Source organism: Protopterus annectens, chromosome 2.part2 (assembly GCF_019279795.1).
Source record: "Protopterus annectens isolate FY-2018-M chromosome 2.part2, PAN1.0, whole genome shotgun sequence".
Taxonomy (NCBI): Eukaryota; Metazoa; Chordata; order Ceratodontiformes; family Protopteridae; genus Protopterus; species Protopterus annectens.
In genome coordinates this window covers 667,213,220-667,240,484 of record NC_056730.1, presented here as the reverse complement: position 1 = coordinate 667,240,484, position 27,265 = coordinate 667,213,220, and the positions used below count along the sequence as shown (strand labels likewise).

Sequence of the window (27,265 nt, the reverse complement as noted above, 5' to 3'; positions counted from 1 at the left end):
CTATCCGAGGAGGGCTCACCCACGGGGTCTTGTTCCTCTAAAGGAACCAACTGGAGCACCGATGCAGGCTGTCCCTGTGGCCGGATGACGGAGGACAGGCCCAAATGCGCAGGGGTGACGGATGGATCCGCAGCCCGGACCAGGGATCTGGAAGTCCTCGACAGCACCCTCTCCACTACATCAAATGCCGAGGGCGAACCGCTCTCCCCTGGCTCCGAGAGCAGCCCCCATGGCGCCGATGCAGGGATTGGCGTCGGAGCCAAAGCGGTCGGACCCGAGAGGGAAGTGTGCTCCGACCTAAACGGCGCCGAAGTCACAGTTCCCCCCATGGATCCGACGCTCGGCCCAGAGAGCTAGGATCCGACATGCTCAAGGGCATAGTCGGTGAAGTAACCAAGACTGTCGGCGCCGACAGATCCCCGGGTCCAAAACGGCACGGATCCGAAGACTCGGAAACCCAATACTGGGTCGGAGAAGGAGCGATCGGGGTAAAGAAAGGGGCCGAGCTCCCCCCTGGAGGGGGGGGAGCTTGGAGCACCCCCATCTGCATTTGAGCCTGCAAGAAACGACGCATCATCCGGTCCAAATCAGCATCGGTCAAGCTTCTGGTGGATCTGGAGGAGGACCGCCTCGAGGGAGACCGGTACTCCTCTTCCGGCTCCGGGGAAAAGTAAGGAGAATGGAGCCGAGAATGAAGAGAACCAGAGACCCTCTTAGCGGGACTAGCTACCTCAGCTGGCGGGGCCGAGGGATGAGACTCTGCTCACCTTTTATGCCTACGCCGGTCCTTATCTCTCCTCTTCTCTTTAGAAGAGGAAGAAGAGTCCCCCCTCACCCTGAGAAACAGAGGGAGTTTGAGTCCCCAACAAGGGAGGGGGATCGGAAGGCACCGAAGCCGCAACCGCGACCGGTACCTTACGGGGAGAGGAGGAAGAAGAATACGGGGGCAACAATCCCGCCAGGATTAGCTTGTTCCTCCTATCCCTGATAGCCCAGGGGTTGAAAGCTGCACAGACCTGGCAGCTGGTGGATAAATGGGTCACCCCCAGGCAAATAACGTACTGAGTGTGGCCATCGGCTGGGGACAGCTTATGACCACACTCAGTGCATTTAGAAAAAATGGCTTTAGGCCCTTCAGCCATCACACTACACACACACACACACACTCGGGGGAGGGTTGAAAAACAAATTTGAAGAAAAATTACCTCAAAAATATTAAAGTATACTAGTCGGTAAAGGGGGCTAAACCATACACACACAACACAGAAATTCCTGAAAAAGACTATTTTAAAAGTTTTATAAAACTAGAAATCTCTCACCCACGCCAAGAGCTCGTCTCTAGAAGCTGCTATAAGTCGTGGCAAACTAGATCTGAGGATGGGGGATGTGTAACAGGGGATTATGGGTAGGGGGAGGAGCTAGGAGCTCGGATCTTTAGCTAGGTAAAGCTGCCGGCTCGGATCCGAGGACGGTTCCGATACCCACAGGTTGCAGACCAAATGAAGTTTAACCACTTCAGATTAATAGGTTTTGCATTAGCATGAATTTTCTGAAGGATGTGCAGTCTTAAACTCAAATGTTTGTCATTACTTAATGAATTCAATCCTCAGCTATTTGCCAGAAAGGTACAGATTTTTAGGAGGAACACACCAAAATATGAAGCAAAAATCTGGACATTGAAAAAATCTGTACAGTTGAGAGGTATGAATGCTACTGTAAATGACAGTACAGTTGTAAATCATTGGAGCTTGAACAGCTTTATGATTTCAGGGAGTTAAACTTGCAGAAGTGAACTTCCCATACCTTGTGATGTGTTTTATATCTTAGCAAGAACTGCTCAAATGTGATATGCAAAATGATGCAAGGGAGACAAATTCTTAAAGTATCATACGATTTTGTCCAACCCCAACACAGTGTGCACTGAGGACGTCAGCTAGGATAGAAATGCAACAGAAAGGAAGAAAGTGATAAATCATGCTTTTTTAATATGTGGAAGTATGGGGATAAACCTATAGGGAGGAAAAAGTACCCTGAGGAAAGCAAATGTGCTTAGGGTGTAGTTTTCCTTTAATGGAGATAAAGCTATTAGAAGTACAGAGACAAAAAGAAAGTTCCATTGCACTTTTAGCTTGACTATGTTTATGCTTTGATGGTCGATGGTGCAAAGCATTTGCCTGTATTTATTTTCCTTAAAAGGAGACACAGTACCATACCTGCAGCCTAAGTATGTATGGATTACTAATAAGTGTTCATTTATGATTTACTAGAAATAACATACAGAGCACCCTAACACCTCAGACACTCATTCACTGGAGTAGTGCTCAACAATTAATTACTTGTTCCATTAATTTCCCACTTAATTAAACACCCAATCCCTAAAGGGACAGTCATGAACACAATAATGCCTTCCATAGCACAAACGTTTGTGTACACTCTGCCTCTTTTTGTCAAGAAGTTAATTTAACAAATTATCCTATCAAATTATACAAATGTGTCTGGATATAGTACTAAAGATCATATACAAAGGTGTTTTAGTACTGTTTCAATTTTGTAGTAATTATACCCTCATTGTGTAGAGTAGGCTTTCTTATTCTAAGATGTATATATTTTACACTCATTTCTTCACTGAAAATATGTTTATTAAGTTCAATAAATGTATGCTTGAGTTTTACATATGTTGAACAGCTGTCCATGCATTTCCTGACTCCAGGTCATGTGGTCCTGCATTCTTTTCATGCAATAAGGGGGCAAACAATTTGCAGCATATTTCAACACAAAGTAACACAGACTGCAGAACACTAAATCAGCCAAATAAAGAATAAATCAAACAAAATGTATTTCTATTCAAATAAAGTAATAAAAACAAAAAGGAACAAGATAAATCTCCAAGTAAAATGTTTTGTGTTTGGCATTCAGCATAACAACACTGTAATAAACAGTTACTGTCTACCATGAGATGACCACATTTCAGGGCCAGGGCAAGAGAATGGGTCAGCACTCCGCAAATATGCAGTTTGTCATGGATACCTTGCAGTGCCCGGTTTTCAAAAGTAGATTTAATTCACTAGTGGGCTTGTGGCCCTGGCAAGTCCATCTTCACAATGGATGGGAGGAAGCAGGTATGATGGCCATGCAGACCTATAGATGGGAGCTCCTATACAGGACAGCTTTATTAACCGTGCAGCTCCAACTATATGTCAGACCCTGCTCTTTCTAACAATAATGGGTGTGAAATACAGTTAGAGCTGCTGCACCAAGGAACACTGTCCAGACTCAGCAGCCCCACCAAACCCTTGGCAAGTTCAGGTGACACTCAGAACAGGTAATGAGTTTAATTAATACAGAATGTTACAGAATTCTCATTGTTCGTTCCTGACATAGTAGGATTCCCTTCACTTCAATATCTCAAGATGCTGAATTACATGTTTGCCCACCCCTTATGACATCATCAGATGGTGGCACCAAATAACATAGACTTTACTAGTAACTGGATAGCTGTTCAGCATACTGTATAAAGAAATACAAGTTTATTGAACTTAATATAATTACATATTTTAGAAACCTTACATGATGATATCATAGCTACTGGGTAAAAAGATCACCTGGGAGTCAAGGTTCAGGGGAAGGACATTGGAGCTCTGTTCCGTCAGCTCCTTTTTAGTGGCTGCAGCAACCATAATAGCATCAACTGGTACTCCCTTGCTCCAGTGAGTTTGGTCAGCAGGGGGGCTCAAAAACTTGTCTGCTTTCTTAGGAATGGGTTCTACAGTGCCAGGTTCCCTCCATGCCCTGTGTAAGATGAGATCCGCAAAGGGGGAAGGGACCCAGGCAAACATCTGGGGGATCCATCCCCTTCATCAAAATCTGCGTCTTCAGTGAGGGACTCCATAGGGAAATCTAAGTGCCTCCGCTTGCACGATCTTTTCTGAGGTGCCTCTTCCATGAGGGGCTCTGGAAATAACTCAGAGGAGAGGAGAACCCTGGGGTTCTAGATGCCTGAAGAATATCTTGGGACTGCTGACCCTGGACAGGATGAATGGGCTCAGGGGACCTGATACCAATGGTCTGGGAGGTTCCTGGAAGGGAGAAGGATGCTACTCCAGACTTGGAAAAGGTCCACTCTACCACCCAGAAGGCCAAAGGACTTAAGGAAACCCCGTCTCCAGCAGTCAAAACCACCAGGGAAGGGGGAGCAGAGCCCACCCCAGTCCCAGGCCCTTAGACATTTCTAGCCCAGAGATGTCTAAGCTCGATCCCTCCCCCAAGGGAAGGGACCAATCTAAAAAAAAATGGACCAGAACCCCTCCCCAGAGACCTGACATTGACCTCTCAAAGGCGGAACCCACTCTGGTCTGAAACCAAAGGGACCAAGCTAGTCAGGGAACCTGGAGGAACAGGGAAAACAGACATTCCCTAGTCCCCCAGACTCAGGGAAGACTGGGTGATGGGATTCCAAAACTGATGGAATTGGAACAGGAAAGCTAGTTTAGGAGCCGGGATCTCCTCGAGCCCGAATAGGCCAGGGATGCTAAAAGATCCATCTCTATCTGGGCCCCAAGGAAACTCATCATCTTGTTCACGTCTGAAGGCAAGATGCTCCTAGAGGACCTGAAAAAGGTGGAGGAATGTGTGGATTTAGAAGGGGAAACCCACTGGGACCTCATCACCACTCTATTGCATTTCGATCCGTGGAACGGCTCTGACTTCTGGGATCCAAAGACTTCAGATCCCTGAAGATCCAACCGGGGAGACTATAACCACTAGCTTCGGATCTGAGCCCTGAGAATCAGCCTACCTCGTATCCGAGAGGGCTAAGGGAGCCGAGGAGAGTGGTAGGATCCAAAGGTCTCTGATGTGATGAGACCTTGGGTCCAGAGGATGGATCCTGAGTCTTTGGCTCCGACACTGCCGAGGACTGCTTCAGATCCAAAGGATTGTGATCAGAGTGTCTTGGCCATTTCTGAGAATGTAGAACAGAAGCTCCCGGGGAGGCAGAGGAGGCTTTCCTCTTGGACTCTAAGGCCACTGGAAGTGGGGGAGCTGGAGACAAAGGGACCACCTTGGGCCATGCCCTTCAGCAGAAGCTTATTTTATTGATCCGCCAATGCTCAAGGATTGAACGTTTCACAAATGACACATTCAGCCTCGAAATGGTTGGATCCTAGACTAACACACTTCTTGTGGGCGTCAGAGTTATACATCTTACACCCACAAGAACAGCATCTGTTAAACCCAGTCCTACCGAAGCGCGCACACACAAAAACAGCACACAGGGAAACAATAAGGCAACCGCAAAGCCTCAAACTGCCCAAACTTCACCAAAGCAAGAATCAGGGACTAACACACACACACACACACACACACACACACACACACACACACACACACACACACAAAGCCCCCAAAATACCAACTAAGGGGATAGGAGAAAAAAGTGCCAAGCACCAAAAGACAGGAAAGGACAGATCTACCACTGACGAGAGCTAAGAAAAAAGGAGGAAAGGAAGTAAGAAGACAAACTACACTAAACTAAACTAACTAAATCCTTAAGAGAAACTTAAAAGCACTTAACTTACAATTATTTAAGAAAAAAACTAAATGAACACTGCGAGCCTAAATCATGTCTGTAGCACAACATGGCAAACTTGATCCGAGGGTTTAAAGGTAGAAAGGGATTATGGGAGTGGGAGGAGCTCAAGTCTTGAATCTGCTCTGTAAAGTTGTTGGATTGGATCTGACATCAGATCCAAGACCCAGACATGATGAATAATGAAATGGGTAACATCAGATTGATCTTGCACAGAACATAATAATGCAGAAAAAGAAAGTGAGCTACATTTTGCATCGAAGTATATTAATTTTTCTAACATTTAGTTCGGCATTACTGGTCCTATAAACAGAAAAATCCTGCCTAAAAATTGTTAAACTTTGTTTTTCATATAAAAGAAGCAGGAGTCTCAAGGACATGATAGTGCATGGGAAATTTGAGACACCAAAAAATATAGAAAATAATATAGTGAGATACAGAACTTTAACATGCGACAGTTGCACAGCATGCAAATACATAGTTGATAGTTTTGAAAGCATTAATGGAAAAAAAAAGATTGAAGAGGCAGCTTCACTTGCAACAGTGAAAAAATTATATATAGTTTAAAATGTCCTTGTGGATTATTTTATATTGGACAGAATTTTTTCTTCAGGATTAAAAGAGCACATAAGGGACATCAAGAAGCAAAGATTTCAGAGTCCTGTAGCTATGCACTTTAAGGAACACCATAACGGAGACCCACAGGGGTTACAGGCAACTGTTTTGGAACAAGTAAATACTAGGTTTAGTACTGATGAAAAAATTAAGGAACAATTAAGGAAGGAAGGAAGCAATATTTATTTTAAAATATGATACAATGTTTCCAAGAGGTTTGAATAGGGAATTCTCTTGGAAGCATTTCATGTAAGAAGGTTAACAAGAATATTAAAAGTTAACCTTTTTAGTTGGCCTTTTTAGCAAATTCTTAATTGGATGATTATTTAATTGATTAAATGCATATATTTAAGTGTATGCTTACCAGCAGAAAGATGAACTCTGAAAAGGCTTTTCTGAAAGCCGAGGTGCCAGAGAAGTGTTACTTGCTCTTAATGGTACAAGAGTTTGAAGTTTTGCTGTTAACTTTTACTGCAGAAGTTTTTTTTTTATTTTTATAAATCAGTCTGTGTACTAAACTGAGTGAATTCATTTGGCCTGGAACTTGTGGTGCTTCAACATCAGACTGATCTTTAACATTTTTATTTCTGTGAAAAAGTGCAGAAAGGTAGCAAAGACAAGGCTCCAGTTTCTTCAGAAACACAAACTGCTTTATTCACACAACACATGCGCTTTCACTAGATGCTTCTTCAGGTGTATGCATATCATCACAGAACCACCTGTTGTATACCATAATTATACATCACATGACAGAACCATTTACCATACAATGGTCATAGATCACAATCACAGTATAAGAAACGGAAATAATTCTTGAAGAAGTTAAACGAATGATGAACATTGTGAAGAAAATGTTCAAAATAAAAATCAAACAACCTGTATAAGAGTCTTCTTTTGGCTGCTCCTGGTAGGAGTCGCCACAGCGGATCATCTTTATGCAGTACAAGTGGCAGTAGAGTTTTACAGTGTTGAGTTGCCAGCCTAGCACCCAACCTTCCAGACAAGGAACACGCACAGACCCAAACACACCCACCCCCACACAACACCCCTAGGGCCAATTAGGAAAGTCCAATCCATCTGCAGCATGTCTTGGGAATGTGGAAGAAAACAGGAGCACCCGGAGGAAACCCACATGAACACAGGGAGGACATGCAGGCACCCCAGCAAATGACCCCTATAAGAATAATCTCAGTAATTTGGAAGCAAATCACTTACAGATTCAGTAATGGTGGATGTTTTACTAGTAGGACTTTTTAACTTGTATATTTTATTAATAGGCTTTTACAGCTGGGGGTGAGGCCCATTTTCTTTGGAAGCCCAGGCTTCCTAGCTCAATCACATGGTAGGAAAATGGACACGGGGAAATCAAATCCATGACACAGGATGAAGTTTGTCAGCAGATCACAGCCTTAATCCTATGCCCTAAACGGCTAATGTCTCTTATGAGAAAGGAGAGAATATGATTCACAAAGTAACTGAAAGGTATTTTTAAAGTAATGTACCTAGAATGTTTCATTCATATTCTACAAGAAAAGATGCATACGAGTACGTCCACTGTAATGAATGCAAACATGTTTCTTCAGAGAGAGTTATAACTGCTGCTCAGAGATATATGCTCAGACGTGGGCATCACCTAGAATTCAGGAACATGTATGTGACTGCGACAACAGAAATCTGTATTACAGTGTGGCCATACAATATAAAATAATTTGTGATGTTACTTGTTCAACAGTTTACAGCATGAGAATAAAACTTTAAAAATAAGTGGTGCATATGTTAAATGTTTGGCAATGTATCTCCTGAGGGACTGAATACATACATACCACAGAAGATGTTCGTGTGACAAAATGACTATTTTCTTTAAGAAATGGCTCTTAATTATGCTATCAACAGAAAGACTACTAAAGTGATGACTTACAGATATGCAGCACTCCACAGAAGGAATGCATGCTAGTGTATCAAGCATTTTTTTTCTTAATCTACTACAAAAGCTCAACTTTGTCACAAAGTCTTTCATTAATAACACCACCAATTTTCTAGGATAAATACCAGTAAAGCCTGAATTTGGGCTGCCTGATACTGAAGTATGATTTTCACAGAATCTGACATACTAGGCCATAGCAGTCATTGACCACAACCAGTGCTTCTTCTCATATTTATTAATTACAACAGTGTCAGCTTTGCTGACTGTTCTGTGCATAGAATCTGTATTACTTATGCAGATATACATGACATGCTAAAATTACAATGAAATCACAGTAGTGATAAGAAACTGCATTTAAAAATCAAAAGTATAATTCTGGGATTTGACCTCAAGAAAACAATTTATTTTTTGAGTACCGTAAATCAGAGTCCCTGAATATAATTTCAATTTTCTGACGATACATAAGACGATACCTTTGACTGAAATGTATTAACCCACCTCTTGCCTACACTCTCTTTTGCTATCCTCTGCGTACCACCGTAACAACTTATTCACATAATTGCCTTTATAAATCACTATACAAACTCTTACACTATTACATTCCAAACACTCACTACCTCATGTACTTTTTGTGGTTATATATCTTTTGAAATGTAAATCAGTGTGGATCTTTTCTCCATGAGGCTCCACTGAAAAGGGGCTTCAAACCTCAGCTGGACTGTGCCAATCAATAAATGGAAATACATGCATATACAAGTAATAAAGCACATTACTAATTATGTCATTTTAGTTTAGTATGTGATTTATCTTTTTGGCTCTTGATATTATTAGTACTGAAGTTTATACATACCTGAAAAAGGTTACGAAGAATTGTACCAGGTCCATAAAGTTGCTGTGTTGAGAAAATGCAATCTGAAGGGGGAAAAAAAAACATTTGTGAACATTTAGCAAATATTCATCAGTTTAATTTTAATTCACAACATAAAGACATTTAAATCCAGGTTTGGTTGTTGACTAATATGCCCCATCGGATACCTCTCAACTGTCCAGATTTTTGCCTCATATCTTTGGTCTGTTCCTCATAAAACTTGTGACTTTACGCACTTTTGCAGTACATCTGTGAGGAGTAAATACACTAAATAATGACAGACATACGAGTTTCAGCCTTCATATCCTTCAGAAAATGCATGGGAACACAAGATCTTTTATTCTAACAACTTTCTAAGTTTATAAGAGCAGTTTTTAAAATTTGTTCCTATTTTTTGGTCTTTGATCCTCCCATTATTTTTGATTATGTCCAGATTGCTTGTGCGAAGAGGTTCATAGCTATGGCCCCAGCAGCTCTTAGAAATAATTGCATACTGTGTTCTCTATAAACCAGATGTATAAAGGCATATACTTTCGCTACTACAGTCACTGTTTACAAAACTGATAAATAAAGCACAGTTTGATGGCTCACTCACCCGGTCCATTTTTTAAAATGTTTTCTGGACAATCCAGCTCTACTTCTTTTATCCATCATAATTCTGCCTTGTATTTGGTTTATAATGGTACCATCTCTTCAGGATGGCTGTTCTAATCAACCAACGTTATTTCTGTGAAAAAGTACTTTCCACACAGCTCCCATAGACCCTCTCCATTTTATCTTTAAATTCGGTCCTCATATTTTAATCTCTCTCTTCATGAAGTTCATAGGTTGATACTAGGCTATCTGCCCTAGGGCATTTATAAGCCTAGCCAGAGTGTGTTTGGCTTTCGCCACCCTTTTAGATTAGTTGACTGTGCCTCTGTATAGTAGGTCACAGAAGGTAGCCCTTTTAAGGTTAGTTTACTGTACCTCTGTCAAGCAGGGACACAGAAAAGATCCCGGGGTAAACGTACGATCTCCCATCCACTCATCAAGATTTCTCTTGAAGAGGGTCAGTGAGGGGCTCTGCCTAACATGGATTGGGATTTTGTTCCAGAGTGAGGGGAGCCTCTGGGATATGAATCTGTCCCTCCAGCATGTCCTATTTAGTAAGTAGTGTACTAAATGAAATTAAAAACTTCTCTCAGCCCCTCTGCTTCATTTATAAACATTAACCTCTTGCTGTCTGTGTTTATAGAGCCGTTTGTGAATTCAATCACATTTTGCTGCTCTCCTCTGTACAACTTTGATCCCATCTTCTGGCAAAAAATAAGTCTCCAGTACCACGTATTATACTGAACACATTAGATGTCTATATGGGGCCTTAAACTGTCAATATGGAGGGTGGGGGGGTGACACCAACTTATTTTTTTTTTTACTGGTAATGGCTCTTCTAGTACATACTAAAATTCTGCCTCTGTTTACCACTTTGTCATACTCATTCACCTTTATATCATCTGATAAAAGTCTATGTGCGTCTTTGCTACAACTTCACATTCAATTGTATATTTTATGTATTTATTTTACAAATTACTGCTTCAGACATTTTACACTCTGGTATACAATTTAAGCTGCCACATATTTGCTCATATCTCTAATCCAGCCAAATCCACACTCAAACAGGTTGCATACTTTTGTGTCACAGGCACAAAGCAATACTTTCTCCATCTAGACTTATTAGAATGCTACTTTTATAAAAACGTGAAAAGGACTAGCCAAAATACTTACCTCTGTGCTAGCTAGCTATTTTTTTCATTTGAATGAACTCTAACCCACTGTATTCTATGACCTCCTCCAAGGCAGTCTTAATTTTGTCACTATTTTTTGTGTGGTAGTCTGCAAATGTCCGGCTGAATTTTGTGAAGACCACATCTATGTACTCTTCAAGTTACTGTCAGTCTCCTGGTCAGAGATCTCTTACATTTGTCATAGTCTTTCTTATGTAAAGCCATGAGGTTTGTTACCTAGGTTTCCCAGTCAGTCAAAGAACTCTTACCTTTTCCAAGGTCTTTCTTATGTGAAGCCATGCTTGCCTTATATTGTCCAATGTTCCACTGTCTTCAAAATATGCTAAAATATTCTTCCTAAACAGTGACACCTACAAATAAGAGTAAACTGACAGTTTGTACATTGCTTCCTTTTTTGTGAAAGGAAACCATATCAGCCTTCCTCCAGTCTTAGGACTCTTAACTCCTTTCTCCCACAATGAGTTGTAAATTTTTGTTGGTTTCTCTCACCATTCTCTCCAAATGTAGGGTAAAACCTATTAGGCACCAAATTACCCGTCTACCTTTGAGCCAGACTTGTCAGAAAGGAAATAGCAGAGCTAATTACATTTCCTGGTTACTTTTACGGATGGGACCTATCTATCTTTCTTCCCATTCATTGGAAATGTTAAGTATTCATTTCTTATTTTTTTTCTACCAAGCATTCATTCAGTAACTCCAATGGGTCCTAGCACCTCAGTGACAAAACATTCACTGAACCACAAATTATTAAAGGTAACTTAACAGAAAGTACATTTATGTAACTAGTTGCAATAAATATAGATGCTTCTGTATCTTCATTGATGCAGTAATTTTTCATGAGATTTCCTGCTTTCGGAAGCACGAGTCTGTCTCAAATATCAGGGACGTGTTCCCTTCGCCAGGCCTGGCAAATACCCTCTCTTCTAATGTCAGGGCATAAAGAGTTGGCCAGTGTCACTTCTACAGTTATTTTGCACTCTGACTGGATTCCCACTCTCTCCAAGGTAGCCAAGAGTAGCCAGAAGCACAACCTGCTCAAAACTGTCCTCGGGATAAGAAGGGATGATAAAGCAAAGGGGATCTAACTGGATTTGGAAAAAGGATCCTAACAGAAGAATTGGGGACAGGGGTACCCCATCCCAACCCTAGAAGGATGGCAAGAAAAAAAAAAAAGAGGAAAAAGTAAGAAGGAAAAGGTACTGCAACAATGATACCACTTGAGCATCTACATTTATAGTAAGTACTTACACAACTGTACTATGTTCATCATGTTTCACTGTTGCAATAATTAGTCTTGGGATGACTCCCAGAGCTAGACAGTGATATGGGTGACTGGTCAGACAAAGGACAGGGAAAATGAGCGCATACAGAGTTGCTGAGACAAACCATACCCTTGCCATAAAGGTAGCATTTGGAGTGTAATGTCTTGAAAAGGTGTGGACTGAGGATCATGTAATTGCTTCCAGGACGCACATAGTTGGCATCCTCCTAAGGAAGTCAGCAGTAGCTGTCATAGCCCTAGTGGTGTGTCCTAATGTTATCTGGTACTTGCTTCCATGATGTTTGTGGCAAAAGACAATTTAATTAGCAATCCTCTCAGAAATAGTCTGCTGTTAAGATGTTTACCAACTTTATTCTTTGCAAAAGCCACAAACAGCAGTGTTTTGCGCAAAAAATAATCTCAGCAATCTGTGCACATCCACAGAATGCGCAAAGCTCTTTCTCCATTGTTCTGAGAGTTTGGAAAGAAGACAAGCAAGTTAATGGCTTGATTTTAGAAAGATCTCAGAAACTACCTTTGGCATGAAAGAATGGCTTGCACACAAAGAAACTCTGTTCTTATGGAAGATGTGGAAGGGCTCTACACATAAGGGCTTGTAACTCTCAACATTCTCCTGGCAGAGGTGAGAGCCACAAAGAGGGCAGTTTTCCAGGTTAATTTGATGTCAGTGGAGGACGCTGGCTCAAAAGGAGGTAAGGTGAGTTTTCCTAGAACAAACTTTAGACTACCAAGAGGAAACAAGGGTCCTCCTTAGTGGTCTCAGATGGATGATACTCTTCAGGAATCTTTTCACCGGTTGATGAACTGGCAAGCAAGCAGAGATAGAGGCATGTATCTATACAGAAGCATGTCAGAGACCAGAAACAAAGTTCTGTTAAACAGCTGAGGAGTTAGTGCAGCTTAGCTTTGAATGGCAGTTGCCCCTTGGTCATAAACCAGTGTAAGAATCTGACCCATTTGAAACTGTATGACATTTGGTACATGGTCTTCTTCTTCTGTCCTCTGAGGATTTGTAGGATGTACTTACAGAAAACCTTTACAGGGGTCATAAGAATCATATCATACTCCCTGCCAGCTTCAGTGTGTCTAAGTCTGGGTGTTGAATTGAGTTAGAAGGTCCACTTCCAGAAGCAGCACCCATGGTTTCAACCTTACCATGCTGTGGAGGATGGAGAATCAGAGGTGTCTGGGCCAAGGGGGCTATTAGAACCACCCTAGATCCATCCTCAATAATCTTCTGAAGTACCCAGGGGATGAGGGGAAGAGCAGAAAAGTCAAAGCAACAGACCTGTCCAGGGGAAGAAGGTATCCGTTCTCCAAGGTCTTTTTGTTGGAGTCATTGAGCAAAACATTCTGAGTTGCTTATTCTAGTCTGAAGACAAAAGGTCTACTTCTGTCAAACCCCCATCATTTCTGTATCAGTTTGAGAAAGATTTACCTCTTCAGCATCTGCTTGAGAGTCTCTATTGTAGATCTGCTGAGTGAGTCTGCTAAGTTGTTTATTGCTCTGGGAGGCACAGGGCCAGAAGGCTCAGCCCCATTCCCTGTGCCATCTCCCAGAGCTGCACGACCATCCATCAAAGGGAGTAGAAGTGAGTGCCTCCTTATCTGTTGAGGTATCACATCACTGTGTTATTGTCTGTTTTCACCAGCAGAGTGCCTGATGTCCACTTGTCGTTAATGCTACATCGGCTTTTTGAACTGCCTTCATTGCTTTTGTCCTAAATGAGCTGTTTCAACCACTGTGGTATAGGTCTGAGGCATTGGTTGTGAAGACCTGTGTTCTCACTTGTGCCTTGAAAGGTACATTGGGGTTTTGCTGACAGGTTCAAATGTATCAGAGAACTTATTCTTGATGCACAGAAGTAGGGAAATTTTAACTTAAAATGACTGTTGGCATTGGTATCAAATGTTCTTTAGGTACCAAAGAATTGCTCTCATATGCAGCCTAAGGGTATCATTACAATGCAAAAGGTCATTATGACCAGGTTTCCTGAGGAACTCCCTGATGGGAAAAGAGTCCTCTTCTATGATGGTGTAGAAGTACTGGGGGTAAGGAGCTGATTTTTTTTCCCAGGGGAGTTATGCTGTCTGTTGTCTGGAGTCTAACTCAGCCCCAAGAAATTCACACTGGTGAAGGGTTGGAGATTGGACTTCTGGAGGTCGAGAGTAAATCCCAGATTGGACAGGCACTTGACAGGCATTAGGAGGAATGTCTGAAAATTCTCCACAGTGGCTGCTTGAATGAGACAATTGTCCAGATAAGGGTAAATGTGGACATCCTTTGTTCTGCATCTGGAGCCCAACATTTGCTGAGGACTATACAGAACAGCAGACAAGCCAAAGGGTAAAGCACAGAACTAGTAATGAAAAACACCTGCACTGAACTGAAGGATCTAAATGTGTTTCTTAGCTGTAGGCATCCTTCAAGGTCCACGGTGACCATAAGCACAAGACAGGATAAAGATTAACAGCTTTTGAAAAGTGAACATTTTGAATTTAGTACTAGGAGGAACTTGTTTAGTTTTCAGAGGTCCAAGATAAGCCTCCAAGACCCTTTCTTTTCTTTGGACCAGAAAAACCCTGGAGTAAAATCCTGTCCTCATGTCTTTGGTTGGACTTTTTTTATGCAATCCATCTAAAAGGTCTTGAACATGAACCTGCCTTTTGCAACCTCAGTTCACTAGGTTCGAGACCAATCTGTCATGATTGACTTTTTTGCCAGCTGGAGTATAAATGGGAAGGCCTGCCCCCCAGCTTTTGATGTACAAGACAGGGAGAGGGGTGGGTTGTGGTGGGATTTTTTTTTTTTTTTGGGTGAGGCAGGAGGTGATGATCTGAGTCACAGCTGTTCTCGGTTGGGACCCACCATACTTGGCTTTTTCCTTTTTTAGGTCTTTCTGCTCTTGGACTTGCATAGAGAGGCAGGAAAGGCCCACATTTTTGTGGGGTACTTCCTGCTTATCAAAGCAGAGGGAATTACAGAAAGTCTGTCTCTGTCTGCATAGTCTTTCCCTTTTCCTCCAGTTGGCTGAAAATACTTTCAGCTTGGTGACAAAAATGTAATCCTTGTACAGAGCCATCAATAATTTCCACTTTAGCACACTCGGTCTGATTCTCTTAGCCAGAAATACCTTTTTAAAACTGAACCTGAAGCAGCAGCCTTCCTTGATGTCTCCAAACCATCAAAACAACATTTGAGAGGGTGCCTGGCAACCTAGGAACTAGCACTACAAAGCTCCAGCAAGTCTTTCTGGAGAGTTTCACTGTCCATCTCATCTACCTTTTGCTTCATCTGATTCAGAAGGGTCTATTAGTATTTAATCATATCAAAGTGGCAACCTAAGTCTCTCATGGCCAAGGCAGCTGAAGTGTTAACTTTTCTGCCAACTCTGCTGAGGGCTCTGCTCTCTGTCATTTGACAATAGGTTCTTAGAACTACTTCTCTTGGCACCCTTCTATTCTGAGATCATCACCTCAGGATCCATCACTGGATTTTTATACAGGTGCTTGTGGGACTCAAGTAGCCTACAGAACTGGTCTGGTTTCATGGAGGATGGAGGCTGGAATCATGCAGGGATGTATCCTGGATATCATCGTCCACAACTTCCGAGACAGGAGGAATGGGAAAAGGTTCGAGTTCAGTAAGGCCAAGAAACTGTCTGAACTTTTTTTCTGGTTCAAGAGAGGTTCTCAGATGATGATGCTGAGTTGAGAGTATCTATGGACTTAGAGTTGGCATATATCCCTATGGACAGCTGGTCAACATATGGCAACTGGTCTTGAGTCATAAGAATCTGAAGACTCCTAGGGGGAAGGGTCCTTTCTTCTTTTTACAGGAGAGATTCAAAGAACAGGATGCTTTCCAGGGCCTAACTGTATGGAAATCCTCACCAAGCCTAAACAAAGTCCTGTGCGTATGCCTAAGTATGACGGGTCTGAATTCCAAGTGGCAAGAATTCCAGAGGCTAAGGTAATCAGACTACAGGCATTTTTGTCTTTGGCTGCTTGTGCCTGTTTGAGTGCACCATTGGGCAACTGAGGTTCCGACTATGGGTGGGTAACCATGACCTAAATCTAGTCTCCAGGAATCTTCTTGCTAACACAGATGTGGGGTTTCCATCCTCACCCTCAGTCATGAGGATCTGAGCATCAGAAGCCAGTGCCTCCCTCGCAGCTGTGGACCCATCCAACAATTGGGTGTACTCAGCCTGAATGTAAACTTAATGAGATAACCATATGGTGGCCTATGAAGGGGTCTCTCCACAGGCCTCAACGGCCTATTCAGCCATCAGAGGGTGGTGCCAAAGCAGCTCACCTCCTGCTACAATCTTGAGTCTGAGAGGACTATATAGGAAACAGAAGTGCTCCCTAGTACCTTTCTTCTCTCTGATGCTTATTTGTTTTATGTGGAAGCTCAAATGAGGGAATGGAGGATACTACAATGGACACAGTCTACTGATGCTCTTTATGCTGTTTAATATATTTCTGAAGCAACTTGGCTCTATGTCCAATGCTTCACAAATTAAAGCAAGCACACTAAGAACACAACTGGGCATGTTGTGTTCCAGACAGAGGAAAAAAAAAAAAACAAATAGTGGAACTCCTGGTGGGAGATTTGCTCTTCGCATTCTAAGTGCACATTAGATTTAACAGACATTTAACAAGATTTGGAAAAATAACTCTGAAAAAGAAATTCCCCAACAGGGTACACAGCTTTGATACTCGTTCTCTAGCTTCACACTGACCAGTGTACTTAATGCTGATACTTTGGACTCTGGTGGCAAAACGTTTTGAGGAAATGGTATCAGCCAACAAACCTTTACACCCTGACTTCCTCAGACTGGAAGGAAAGGCACCCACTGGACCTAGGGGAGAGGAATATGTCTCTGGTATTCAGGTCAGCCTCGGGCTTCCAAAGGCAGGAAATCCCAAGAATAATTACTGCAACAGTGAAACACAATGAACATCTGCAATTTACCAAATGCAGATCACTCTGAATACACACAGTAAAACATACACAGTTGACACAACGTGTATGCATGTCTCAATCAATGACTGAGATTCAGAATGTGCCATTTATCATGAGGCTGTACGATGCCTGAGTGACAAAAGTAGTGAAGGGTGTGTGAAATTACAGCCCCCCCCCCATTCAAAAGCTTATGTAGTAATATTTCAGTGTTTGAATTAGTGATGTCTTCATGCGGTGGTAATTATTACATCACAACAGAATTATCAAACACTAACAATGTGAAAGTTATTTCAATATACTTTCAAAAGTTATTAAAAAATATTAAGTTAAGAAGATGAAATGAAGGTTTTAAGTGATGCATCAAGTAATGCAACAGTGAAACATCTGCCTACCATCTTTGGCGGATTCCTTAATGGGCAAAAATCCAGGCGACAGCAATTTCATTCAAAATTAAATAAAAACTATTAACAAATAGGCTTTCATGACACTTAACCAAACATTGCCCTTAGGTCACCCCAAAAATGGACTGTGCCCAGATGACCTATCAGGTTAATAAATGGGTATTATTAAAATTGTGTTACAAATTTTAAACAGTGGACAAAAAGAAAGCAAAAAATATTGTAACAGTCTCATGTAAGGAGCAAGAAATAAACAGCAGAGATACTAACAAAGAAATATAAAATATGTAAACACCGTAAACAGTTAAATATGAAAACATACTAAATCCTGAAGACCAAAATCTTGAAAGTTCAAAATACTGAAAACACACAGGATACCAAAACTTACTATATTCCAGCACAAGTACATATAGAAACAAATAAAAGACAAATCGTATTACTATTCTCCAAGTATAAGCAGGGGACCAAGCCTCCCTGCACCCTACACCCCCTGCTACTTAAATATATCAACTCCAAGATTGCACTTAGTGTAGTGAAAAGCAATCTCAGAGTTGATATATTTAAGTAGCAGGGGGGCTTGCCCCCTGCATATAGTTGAAGGGTAGTATGTTTCTGTATGTACTTATGCTGGAATATAGTAAGTGTTGGTATCCTATGTGTTTTCAGTATTTTGAACTTTTGAGATTTTGGTCAAAGGATTTTGGGCTTTCAGGATTCTGTAGCGCTCCTATACATACATATATATATATATATATATACATACACACACACACACACACACATACACACACACACACACGTCTACTTCATAACAATGAAATTTCATAACGCTGAATTTCATAACATTGAGACCATAACATTGAAAATTCAACACACTGAAAACCCAAAACATTGAAAATTCAGAACACTGAAAATGTGCTTCATAACAATGAAAACTACATTGCACAAGTAAATATCACCTCCATCTACACCACCACCTAAGTAACAAACTTTCTACTACGTTTTTGCAGGGGGTCAAGCCCCTCCTGCACCCCTCATAAATTAAAAACACCAACTCCAAGATCATTCTACAGTGCAAAAAAGTTAATTTCTTAACCTCACTGCCCCCCCCCCAAATTAAATATACAAACTCCAAAATCGCACTACAGTGGAAAAAAGTTAATTTCCAAACCTTAATGTATGGTGATTGCGATACAGTGAGGTTAGGAATTTTTATTTTTTTCACTGTAGTGCAATCCTGGAGTTGTTATATTTAATTTATAGGGGTGTGGGGGCACAGCCCCCCACATGGGAGGTGCACGGGGGCTTGCCCCCCTGCAGAAACGTAGTAGAAAATGTGTTTGTTAGTTAGGTGTTGTTATAGGTGAAGATGTTATTTACATATGCATTGCAATTTTCAATGTTATGAAGCACACTCAATGTTCTGAGTTTTCAATGCTTTGGGATTTAGATGTTTTGGTCTCAATGTTATGAAATTTCAATGTTATGAAGTAGACCCACACACACACACACACACACACTAATATATATATATATATATATATATATATATATATATATATATATATATATATATATATATTTTTTTACACACACAAAAATGTATATACACCCACACCCTGGAAAAACAACACAAAAAAGGGAAAGGGGGCTGAAGGGAGGGGGCAGCTACTATAACACTGATCAATTAGAACATCTACTGTTAAGTTAAGCTTACTTATACGATTGTACAGTATTCATTACATCACTGCTGCAGTAGCCTAAGCTGCATGGGTAGATTACTCAGACTTATAAGGAAGTGGGAGAGGTTTGAGAATCCAGGCGCCCCTGAAAAGCAGACTTCTTAAAACCTGTTCTGGACTTGGGAAAGGAATTCAGTTTGTAATGTTTTGTAAGTTGCTACCTCTTGGATACTACTAGAATCCACCACTTTCTAAAAAGCCAAAGTCCTGACAGAGTTAGCCCAGACCCTGCCTGAAAGAGACTTGTTATGGTGAGAAAAGTAGAAAGAAACTCCATGAGTCAACCATCTTCACATTGTCTACTCTGACAGTGGTTGCCCTTTCTTTTCTTAAGGAAATAAACAGCTGACTGGCCTTCCTGAAATATTTAGTTCTCTCCAAGTAGCATCTGAGCTGCCTGTGGACATCAGAGTACACAAAGCTTTGTTTTTAGGTGCAGTAAAGAATACAAGAAGATTAACAGCTTGACTCACGGAAAACTCTGAAATCACTTCAGGCATGGAAGAAGGATTTGTTTTCAAAGATACCTAGTCCTTGTAAAAAATGAGATAAGGATGACTCACCATAAGAGATTGTGACTCAGATAAACTTATTCCAGAAGTCAGAACATTGAGTAACACTGTTTTCCAAGTTAAGAACCTCAAATTAGCCTAGTGAGCTGGTTCAAATGCAGACACAGGAAGGAAGAATTGGAGAGCCTAACAACTACTCCATGGTTAGTCGGAAAAAGAGTCTGACAAGCGGGTAGTGGAACATGGGAAAATTGGTGAACCTCCTAACAGAAAACTTGACTTGTTTTCAGATTAAAAAAAAAAAAAAGTAATAACCCCTCCGCCGCAAATTAATACTTCTAGATCTATAAATTACAAACACTATGTACAAAACAGTAGAAATCACAAGTGTTTTTTACACAGCTTTTTAAAAACTTTTTCACAGGTAAAGTTGCTTTCAGGTACAAAATATCAAGAGAGTCCACAAAACACATTTCCTTGCATAAATAATTTTCTTTAGGGAAAACAGTTTTATTTGAAAATACTGATGATGAAGTTTTTCCCTAAAAGGGTACTTAACCTGCTCATCCTTGAAGCGCTAACCAACCATCAATTCCACGAAGGCCGCAGACAGCACGAGCATTTTTGCAACAATAAAGTTCTGTTTGGTGCCTTACATTGGTTAAGGTGCATGGAAGGTGTCCTAAAGCTTTGACTACTGCATTAGTGATCTAATGAACATTATTTAAGAGTTATTCTGGGATTATATTTGGTTATGATGATACTTAAGGCAGGACAACTGTTAGGGTTACATAAGATGTCTGCGGTTTTTAGCTGTACGTAGGTCAGTGAATTGTTAAGCTCCAGCCACTGTAGTTGTTTCAGTGCTATACAGAGGTGGGACCTGTGAGGGTGGCTGACAACAAATTAGGCTATTTAGTTGCAGCATTTCTCTAGCTTATTCATCTTTTCTTTTTTTTTTTTTGGTCAACTTTGTCAGTATGGGTAAAGTTAACAATATTTATCGAAAACACTTCCTCTAGTTCTTCACAAGCATACTGAAATGATTCTTTAGAGCAATGGAGTGCAACACCTGGGGTTTCAAATGCTAGCCCAGAAAAACTTGCAGGCAGAACATTCTAATTTCTTTCAGCAAGAATGATGCCCCACTTTCACAAACTCAAGCAAGAGGAAAGGAGAGGAGAAAAGAAAAAAAGGAAAAATGAATCATTCATGAATGTTTTTCTCTAGCTTTATCCATCTTGACATCTCCCTATATATACAAGACAGAGAGCATGAGAAAGAGAGACAGACATGCATACACAAATATAAAGATAGATAATTTGCGAGTCTGGTGTTAGTTATAGGTAATAACGTCTATTGCTAGAGAATGTGTTTTAGGCTGAGTGTGAAAGTCCCATGTCCCAAAACATAACCCCTAACACATCTAACACAAAAATCACACATATTCCATTTACCGGACTTATTTTCATTTTGTGATATGGGATTTTATTAATATTTTTTTTAATTCCATAAGACTGTAATGAACATGGAAACGTATCTATACAAATTGTGGGAAATTTTTCACAGTTTTTGCCTGATTCTAATAAAAATGTGTGCGTGCACGGGTACACATCCGTCTGTAAGCCAAACTGCTTGAAAAGGAGGGCATTACCAGGGTGGGGGTGTGGCAGGATTTGTGATGTCCAACCCTGCAGGTGGAGGGATGACTACTCTAGGGACAGTCAATATTCCTCAGTAACATCAACCCATTAGCTCTTTCAAATGCCTTTATATTTACTTTTACTGAATTCTGTTATAGCAAGTGGTTGTATTTTACAGGATGTGCAATGTTTAAGAAAAATAGTCCCTTTCTTTTTTTGTTAACATATTTTGCTCACTGAGTTTGTTTCAAAATACATACACTAAAGCTGTTTTTACAGCACTTTGGTTTTCTTTAATGGACTAATTACAAAGTGATTTTTCTTCTAAGTAATGGGCCAGATTTTCAATAAAAATTTCTTGCAGAGACAACCATAGGTGAATATACTGAATACAAAGGATCAAATGCTTCCTTGTCTACAGCACACCTAACAAGATAAAGATCCTAGTTACTTGATGTGGAATACATGATGTTAGGAGTAGTGCTTCGGATATTGGGTATTTGAAGTATTATTTTTTTCTCCACAAAAATTATTAAACTGGTTAGACTTACAATGTGGCCACTCACCGAGTAACAGCAGCTCTCCTACATGAAAAAAAAACTGTAAAAGCTAGTCTGGGTAAAATTCAGTTAACTGCTGGTAATTATAAGCCTGGAAGCCAGCAAAGAAAAAAATAAGGATGCAGTCAGACAAAATCAATTAGAAAAGAAAAGCAACCTCTGGCTAGAAAGACCCTTGTAGCTGTTCAGCAAAATGTAGTACAAGTTTCAACTTTAATGCAAGAGATAGTTTCTAGTAATTCACAGGAAAAAATAAAGACACACCGAGAACTTTGAAATAAGCCACTGGAAAAATACATAAAGACAAATTACTACAGGGTGAAAAATACAAAGAAGCTTTACACTGCTATTCAGATTAGTGAATAAAAGTGCAGGAATAAAAAAAAATGAAAGGAAGGACTGGCTGAACATGAGTTTGTTTAAAAAAATAGTATAGTAGGATGATAAGAGTGCAAAAAGAAAACATATACGACATTTTTTGCTATACCAGATAAACCGAAAGGAAAAGGTAGCATTATTTTTATGAAAGTGTAAATAAGCAGTTGGATTGGTGTTTCACATTAGGATCTGTTATTTGAGAGGGCACATCGTGTTCATGCTCCAAATCTAACCATCAGAAATTATTTGACATTTATAAGAGTACATATACAATCATACCAGCAGAAAGAGCTGATCCTGACAAAACTAAAACCAGAGAGAGATTTGCCAGTGAAACCTTTTCTATTGCTCCAAATTTATTTATTTACTTATTTCGGTTTGATTACCGGGGAGGTCCACTGGGCTTGGGGGGCCCATTTTCAGTGAAGGCCCGGGGAGAAAAGCTCCATGTGTTTAGTTACATACAGTTACATACAATTTATAAAAGAAATTACATAATAATTTGAATAAAAGTTACAATAAAAGTTTCAGAGACTATTGTATTACAAATAACAGTAATCAGAGACTGAGAAGTAAAAGAAAAAAAATCCCAATAGTTCAAGGGGGAAAATCCTGGTGTAGGCAAGAAATCAGGATGTAATAATTAGGAATATAAGCTGAGTATATTAAAGAGGTTAGGTAGGTAAGTGAGGTTAGCCGGGGGAGAAGAGGGAGGATAGCTTCAGAGGTGAAGGCTGAGGAGTGCAATTGCATTGCCTATTTTGGTAGAGGTATGAATGAAGCTGTTTTTTGAAGAAGTTTGGGTTGGTGTAGGTCCTAAGTGAGGAGGGCAGATCATTCCATTTTTTGGCTAGCGTAAAGGATAAGAGCAGTTGACCTGCTTAGTTTAGGTTTTTGAACTGTGGTTAGGTTTTGGTGAGAGGATCTAAGTGATCTAAGGGGGGTATAAGGCTGTAGAATATTAGAAAGAGCAGGGCAATTTGAGGGGTGGAAGAATAATTTGTGGGCTGTTGAGATTTGGAGAAAGTCAAGGTGATTGGGGAGTTCCAACCAGTTTAAGGAGTGGAGGGAGGTGCAATGATGAGAGGAGGATTTGGCATTTGTGGCAAATCTAGAGATTTTGTTGTAGCATTGTTCCAATTTGGAGGCAAGTGTAGAAGATAAATTAGTGAGGAGGGGAGCACCGTACAGGAGGGAGGGAGGGAAGAAGGAAAGTAGAGGCAAGTGTAAGTCTGGTGTGAGGAGAGAGGAAGTGGTTGTTTCTATACAGTAGTCCAGTTTTATGTGAGTTTTTTTTATGTTTAGTTGGATATGGTCATTAAATTTTAGTTGGTCATCAATTATAATGCCGGGAAGCTTGGTGGAGGAGACAATTTCAATGGTGGAGGTGTTGTGACTGGTAATTAAAAATGAGTTCTTATCTAGAGAGGATGATTTAGATGGGGTAAAAAGGAGGATCTTAGTTTTGTTTGCATTTAGGGCAAGATGACTTTGGAGCATCCAGTTTTCTGTGGTAGAAAAGGCAATCTGTGTTAGGGTCTTTAGTTCTGCTAGATTTGGGGCACAACAGATTAAAGTGGAATCATCGGCATATTGCACAACTTTGGTGTTGGGAATAGCTTTATGGAAGTCATTAATAAAGTTGTTAAATAGTAATGGGCCTAGAATGGAACCTTGTGGTTCACCAGTAGGGGTAGGAAGGAAAGAAGAGGTAGCTTGGGCCCATTTCACTGCTTGGGACCAGTTTGAAAGGCAGCTGGAGAACCAACAGAGAGTTTTTTGGCAAATGTTGAGATTAGAGAGGTGGTTTAGAAAGAGTGAATGAGAGATGGTATCAAAGGCTTTGGATAAATCTAGAAGAACAGAGGAAACTATATTACCGGAGTCACGTGCTGAGTTGACAGATTATAAGAAGAGGGGAAGGGCAGTGGTAGTACTATGTCCAGGGCGGAAGCCGTGTTGGGTAGGGGAAAGAAGTTGGTGTTTGGTAAGGAATGGCAACAGCTGCAGGTGGATACATTTTTCAAGAATTTTGGATATAGGGGAGAGGATGGCTATGGGACGGAAGTTGGAGACAGAGCAAGTTTTGCCACCCTTGTGGAGAGGCAGAATGAAGGCAGAGCGCCATAGTTTGGGTACATAGCATTCGAGTAAAGACCTATTTATTAGGATGCTGATGGGTATGGCAATAGAGTCAGAAGAAATTTTTAGGAAGGAGGGTGGAATGTTATCAGGGGCATTTGAACAAGGCTTTAGTTTTTGGAGAAGTTTCTTTATTAGGTCGGTGGATACAAATTTGAGTTCAAAGGAGGGGGCAAGGGATACAGGGACTGAACATTGAACAGGGAAGGTGGGTGGGTTATTGTTGGAGAAAGTTTTGGTTAGATCAGCGATAGAGGAGGTAAAGAATGAATTGAAAAGGGAAACTACTTCGAGGTCTGATTTGCTTGTATCAGGGGAGGGGTTGTTTTTGAACCTGGTCTAAGGAGGGAATTAATAGAATTCCAGAATTGTTTAGGATTTCTTGCATTGTTTTCTTGTAGTTGGATATAGTATGACTTTTTATCCCTAATGACTTGCTTTTTGACTAGGTTTCTCAACTGCTTATATTTGAGGAAGGTTTGTGGATCCTTATGTTTAAGGTAGGCTTTCCAGGTTTTATCTCTTTGAAGCATTATCTTTTTAGTGTCTTTAGAGAGCCAGGGGGAGTTAATAGTTTTGATTCTTTTTGTTCTAATAGGGGCTTGGGAGTTAAGGACAGTTAAAAATGTAGAACTGAAGTAGACAATTACTTCATCTAGTGGTAGTGTTTTTAGGAGGTTCCAGTTGGATAGTTTAAGAGAGTTAGAGAAGGAAGTAGGGTTAAAGTTAGATAGGTTACGAGTATGAATGCAGTGGTGAGAGTGTAGAGAGGAGGGAGTAGCACAAATGGCGAAAGCAGGGAAATGGTCTAGTGGGTCAGGGGTGACGCCTGATTTTATAATTTTGTTTGGATGAGATACTAGGATCCAGTCAAGTATTGTGCCAGGGGGATTAGATTTGTTGGGTCGAGTGAAGGAATTAGTAAATTGAGTGAACTTGAATAGGTTGATGGCTATAGTGGGATTGGCACGATTGATTTTTCCCCAGTCAATATTTACATCACCCATAATGAAGGTTTCCAGGTTAATATTGGAGGAGGTCCAGGAGAGGATGTCTTCAAGCGTACTGGTATTGTTACCAGAGGGAATATAGAGGCAAATGATGCAGATGCTTTTATGGTTGTTTATTTTTAGTAAAGCAATCACAATTTCAGAGTTGTTAAAAGAGGGGATGGGGTTAGGGAAGGGAGTAACGTACAAGAGGTTGGAGTAAAGTAGAGCAACGCCACCACCTCTTTTATTTGGCCAGTCTGACCGGAGACAATGAAATCCTGGAGGAAGGAACTCTGAGTCAGTAATATCAGGTTTTAGCCATGTTTCAGTGAGAGCAGCAATGTCAGGAGAGCTATGACTGAGCCAGGCATGGAAGAGAGTTAATTTATTTTTTAGGTTTTGGGCATTAATAGTAATGCATTTGAGGTTTTTGTTAGGGTGTTTGTTGTTAGAGTGTGGGAGAATAGAGGGAGAGAAATTAGGGCCTGGCTTGGGGTGAATGTCACCAGCTAGATAAAGGTAGGGGAGGTAGGGGGTGTTGTTTTTTGATTTGTTATTAGTTGGAGGAGGGCGGAAAGGCTTTGGTTTAAGTGAAAGAAAAAAGGTTAGGGGCTGACTAGAGAAATCCAGAGCATCATGAAACTGAACAATGTTGAAAAAGAGAGATGATCAGGAAGAAAACCAACAAGAATATGAAATTAGTGAATAAGTGGGAGAACTGTTGAGCTTCAATCCCATTAGAAATAACTTGGACATTTAAACTGTTGATCTGTAAAATGTGGATGAAAAAGACTGGAAGTTTGATGGTTGTGTTAAACTGGTGGGAGAAATGTAAAGGACAAATCCCACTTATATCTTTAATATTTAGCAAAAAAAGAATATGCCCAAGTGCCAGAAAAACCACGAATCCAAGTAAAAAGCACTTGTAGGAAATCAGGCTGCAGACTGAAGTTCAAAATTTAATAAAGGTACCAAAAGCACATTAACGCCAAAAACACTCCACACTGCATTTTCGTTTTCAAATAACTTCATCAGATCACATAAAACACACTATGCTAAGCCCTTAAATACCATTAATATAATTGCCTAATTAATTAACTGACAATTAATTACTCTCAACTACTCTTTTAAAGAAATATATATATACTTTCAACAAGAAATTCTACTGATCTACATAAAATCTGTGTTTAAAATTTTTTTACATCAAGATATAAGAAATCTGTGACATAATATGTAAACTTAAACATAAATATATATATATATACTTATATATTATCAACAATTTTGAATAAAAGAATTAAATACAAATCACTGATAAATAGTACATACATTGAAACTGGTACTATTGCGCCATCTATAGGAAGAAACCTGTACAAAAAATATATAAGAAAGAAAGAATATGTAAAGAAGGGAAATAGTTCCAATAAAAGACATTCCTTACTATACAAATGTCTTAATATGTCTCAAAATCGAACCATCTTATCTATCTCTATACATAAATATACAATATATTAAATATATTAAAAATGTAAAAAATATATAAATATATAGAAAATATACACATAAATAGATATAAAACATATCTAAAAATACACATAGAGGTCTAAAATCTGTACTAAAATATTCCATAATTGACTTACAACTTAGCTGCCCTTATTTTTAGTACTGGAGTTATTGAAATCACATCATTCAGGCCTGGGAGTTTGTTGGCCTCCAAAAATAATTGCCATAATAACTCCTTATACTCTATTGATGTCTCCCACTGGCCACCCCTAATGTCTTTCTCTACTACTTCCAAGACAAAAAAGTTGTAGGTGGCTGAGGGACAATCAAATTGTTGATAATATATAAGTATATATATAT

The 27,265-nt window shown here is 40.2% G+C and overlaps 1 protein-coding gene across 1 annotated transcript in view; it reads right to left on the bottom strand.

Moving 5' to 3' along the window:
* The window catches only part of ATRN (attractin), a 2,639,854-nt gene that overhangs the window by 450,862 nt on the left and 2,161,727 nt on the right, over positions 1–27,265 (bottom strand). The window contains exons 22-23 of the mRNA XM_044064458.1: positions 26,732–26,770; positions 8,977–9,038 (exon numbers count right to left, since the gene is read on the bottom strand). Coding sequence (XP_043920393.1) covers positions 8,977–9,038; positions 26,732–26,770 — 101 coding nt within the window. The remainder of the gene's footprint in view (positions 1–8,976; positions 9,039–26,731; positions 26,771–27,265) is intronic.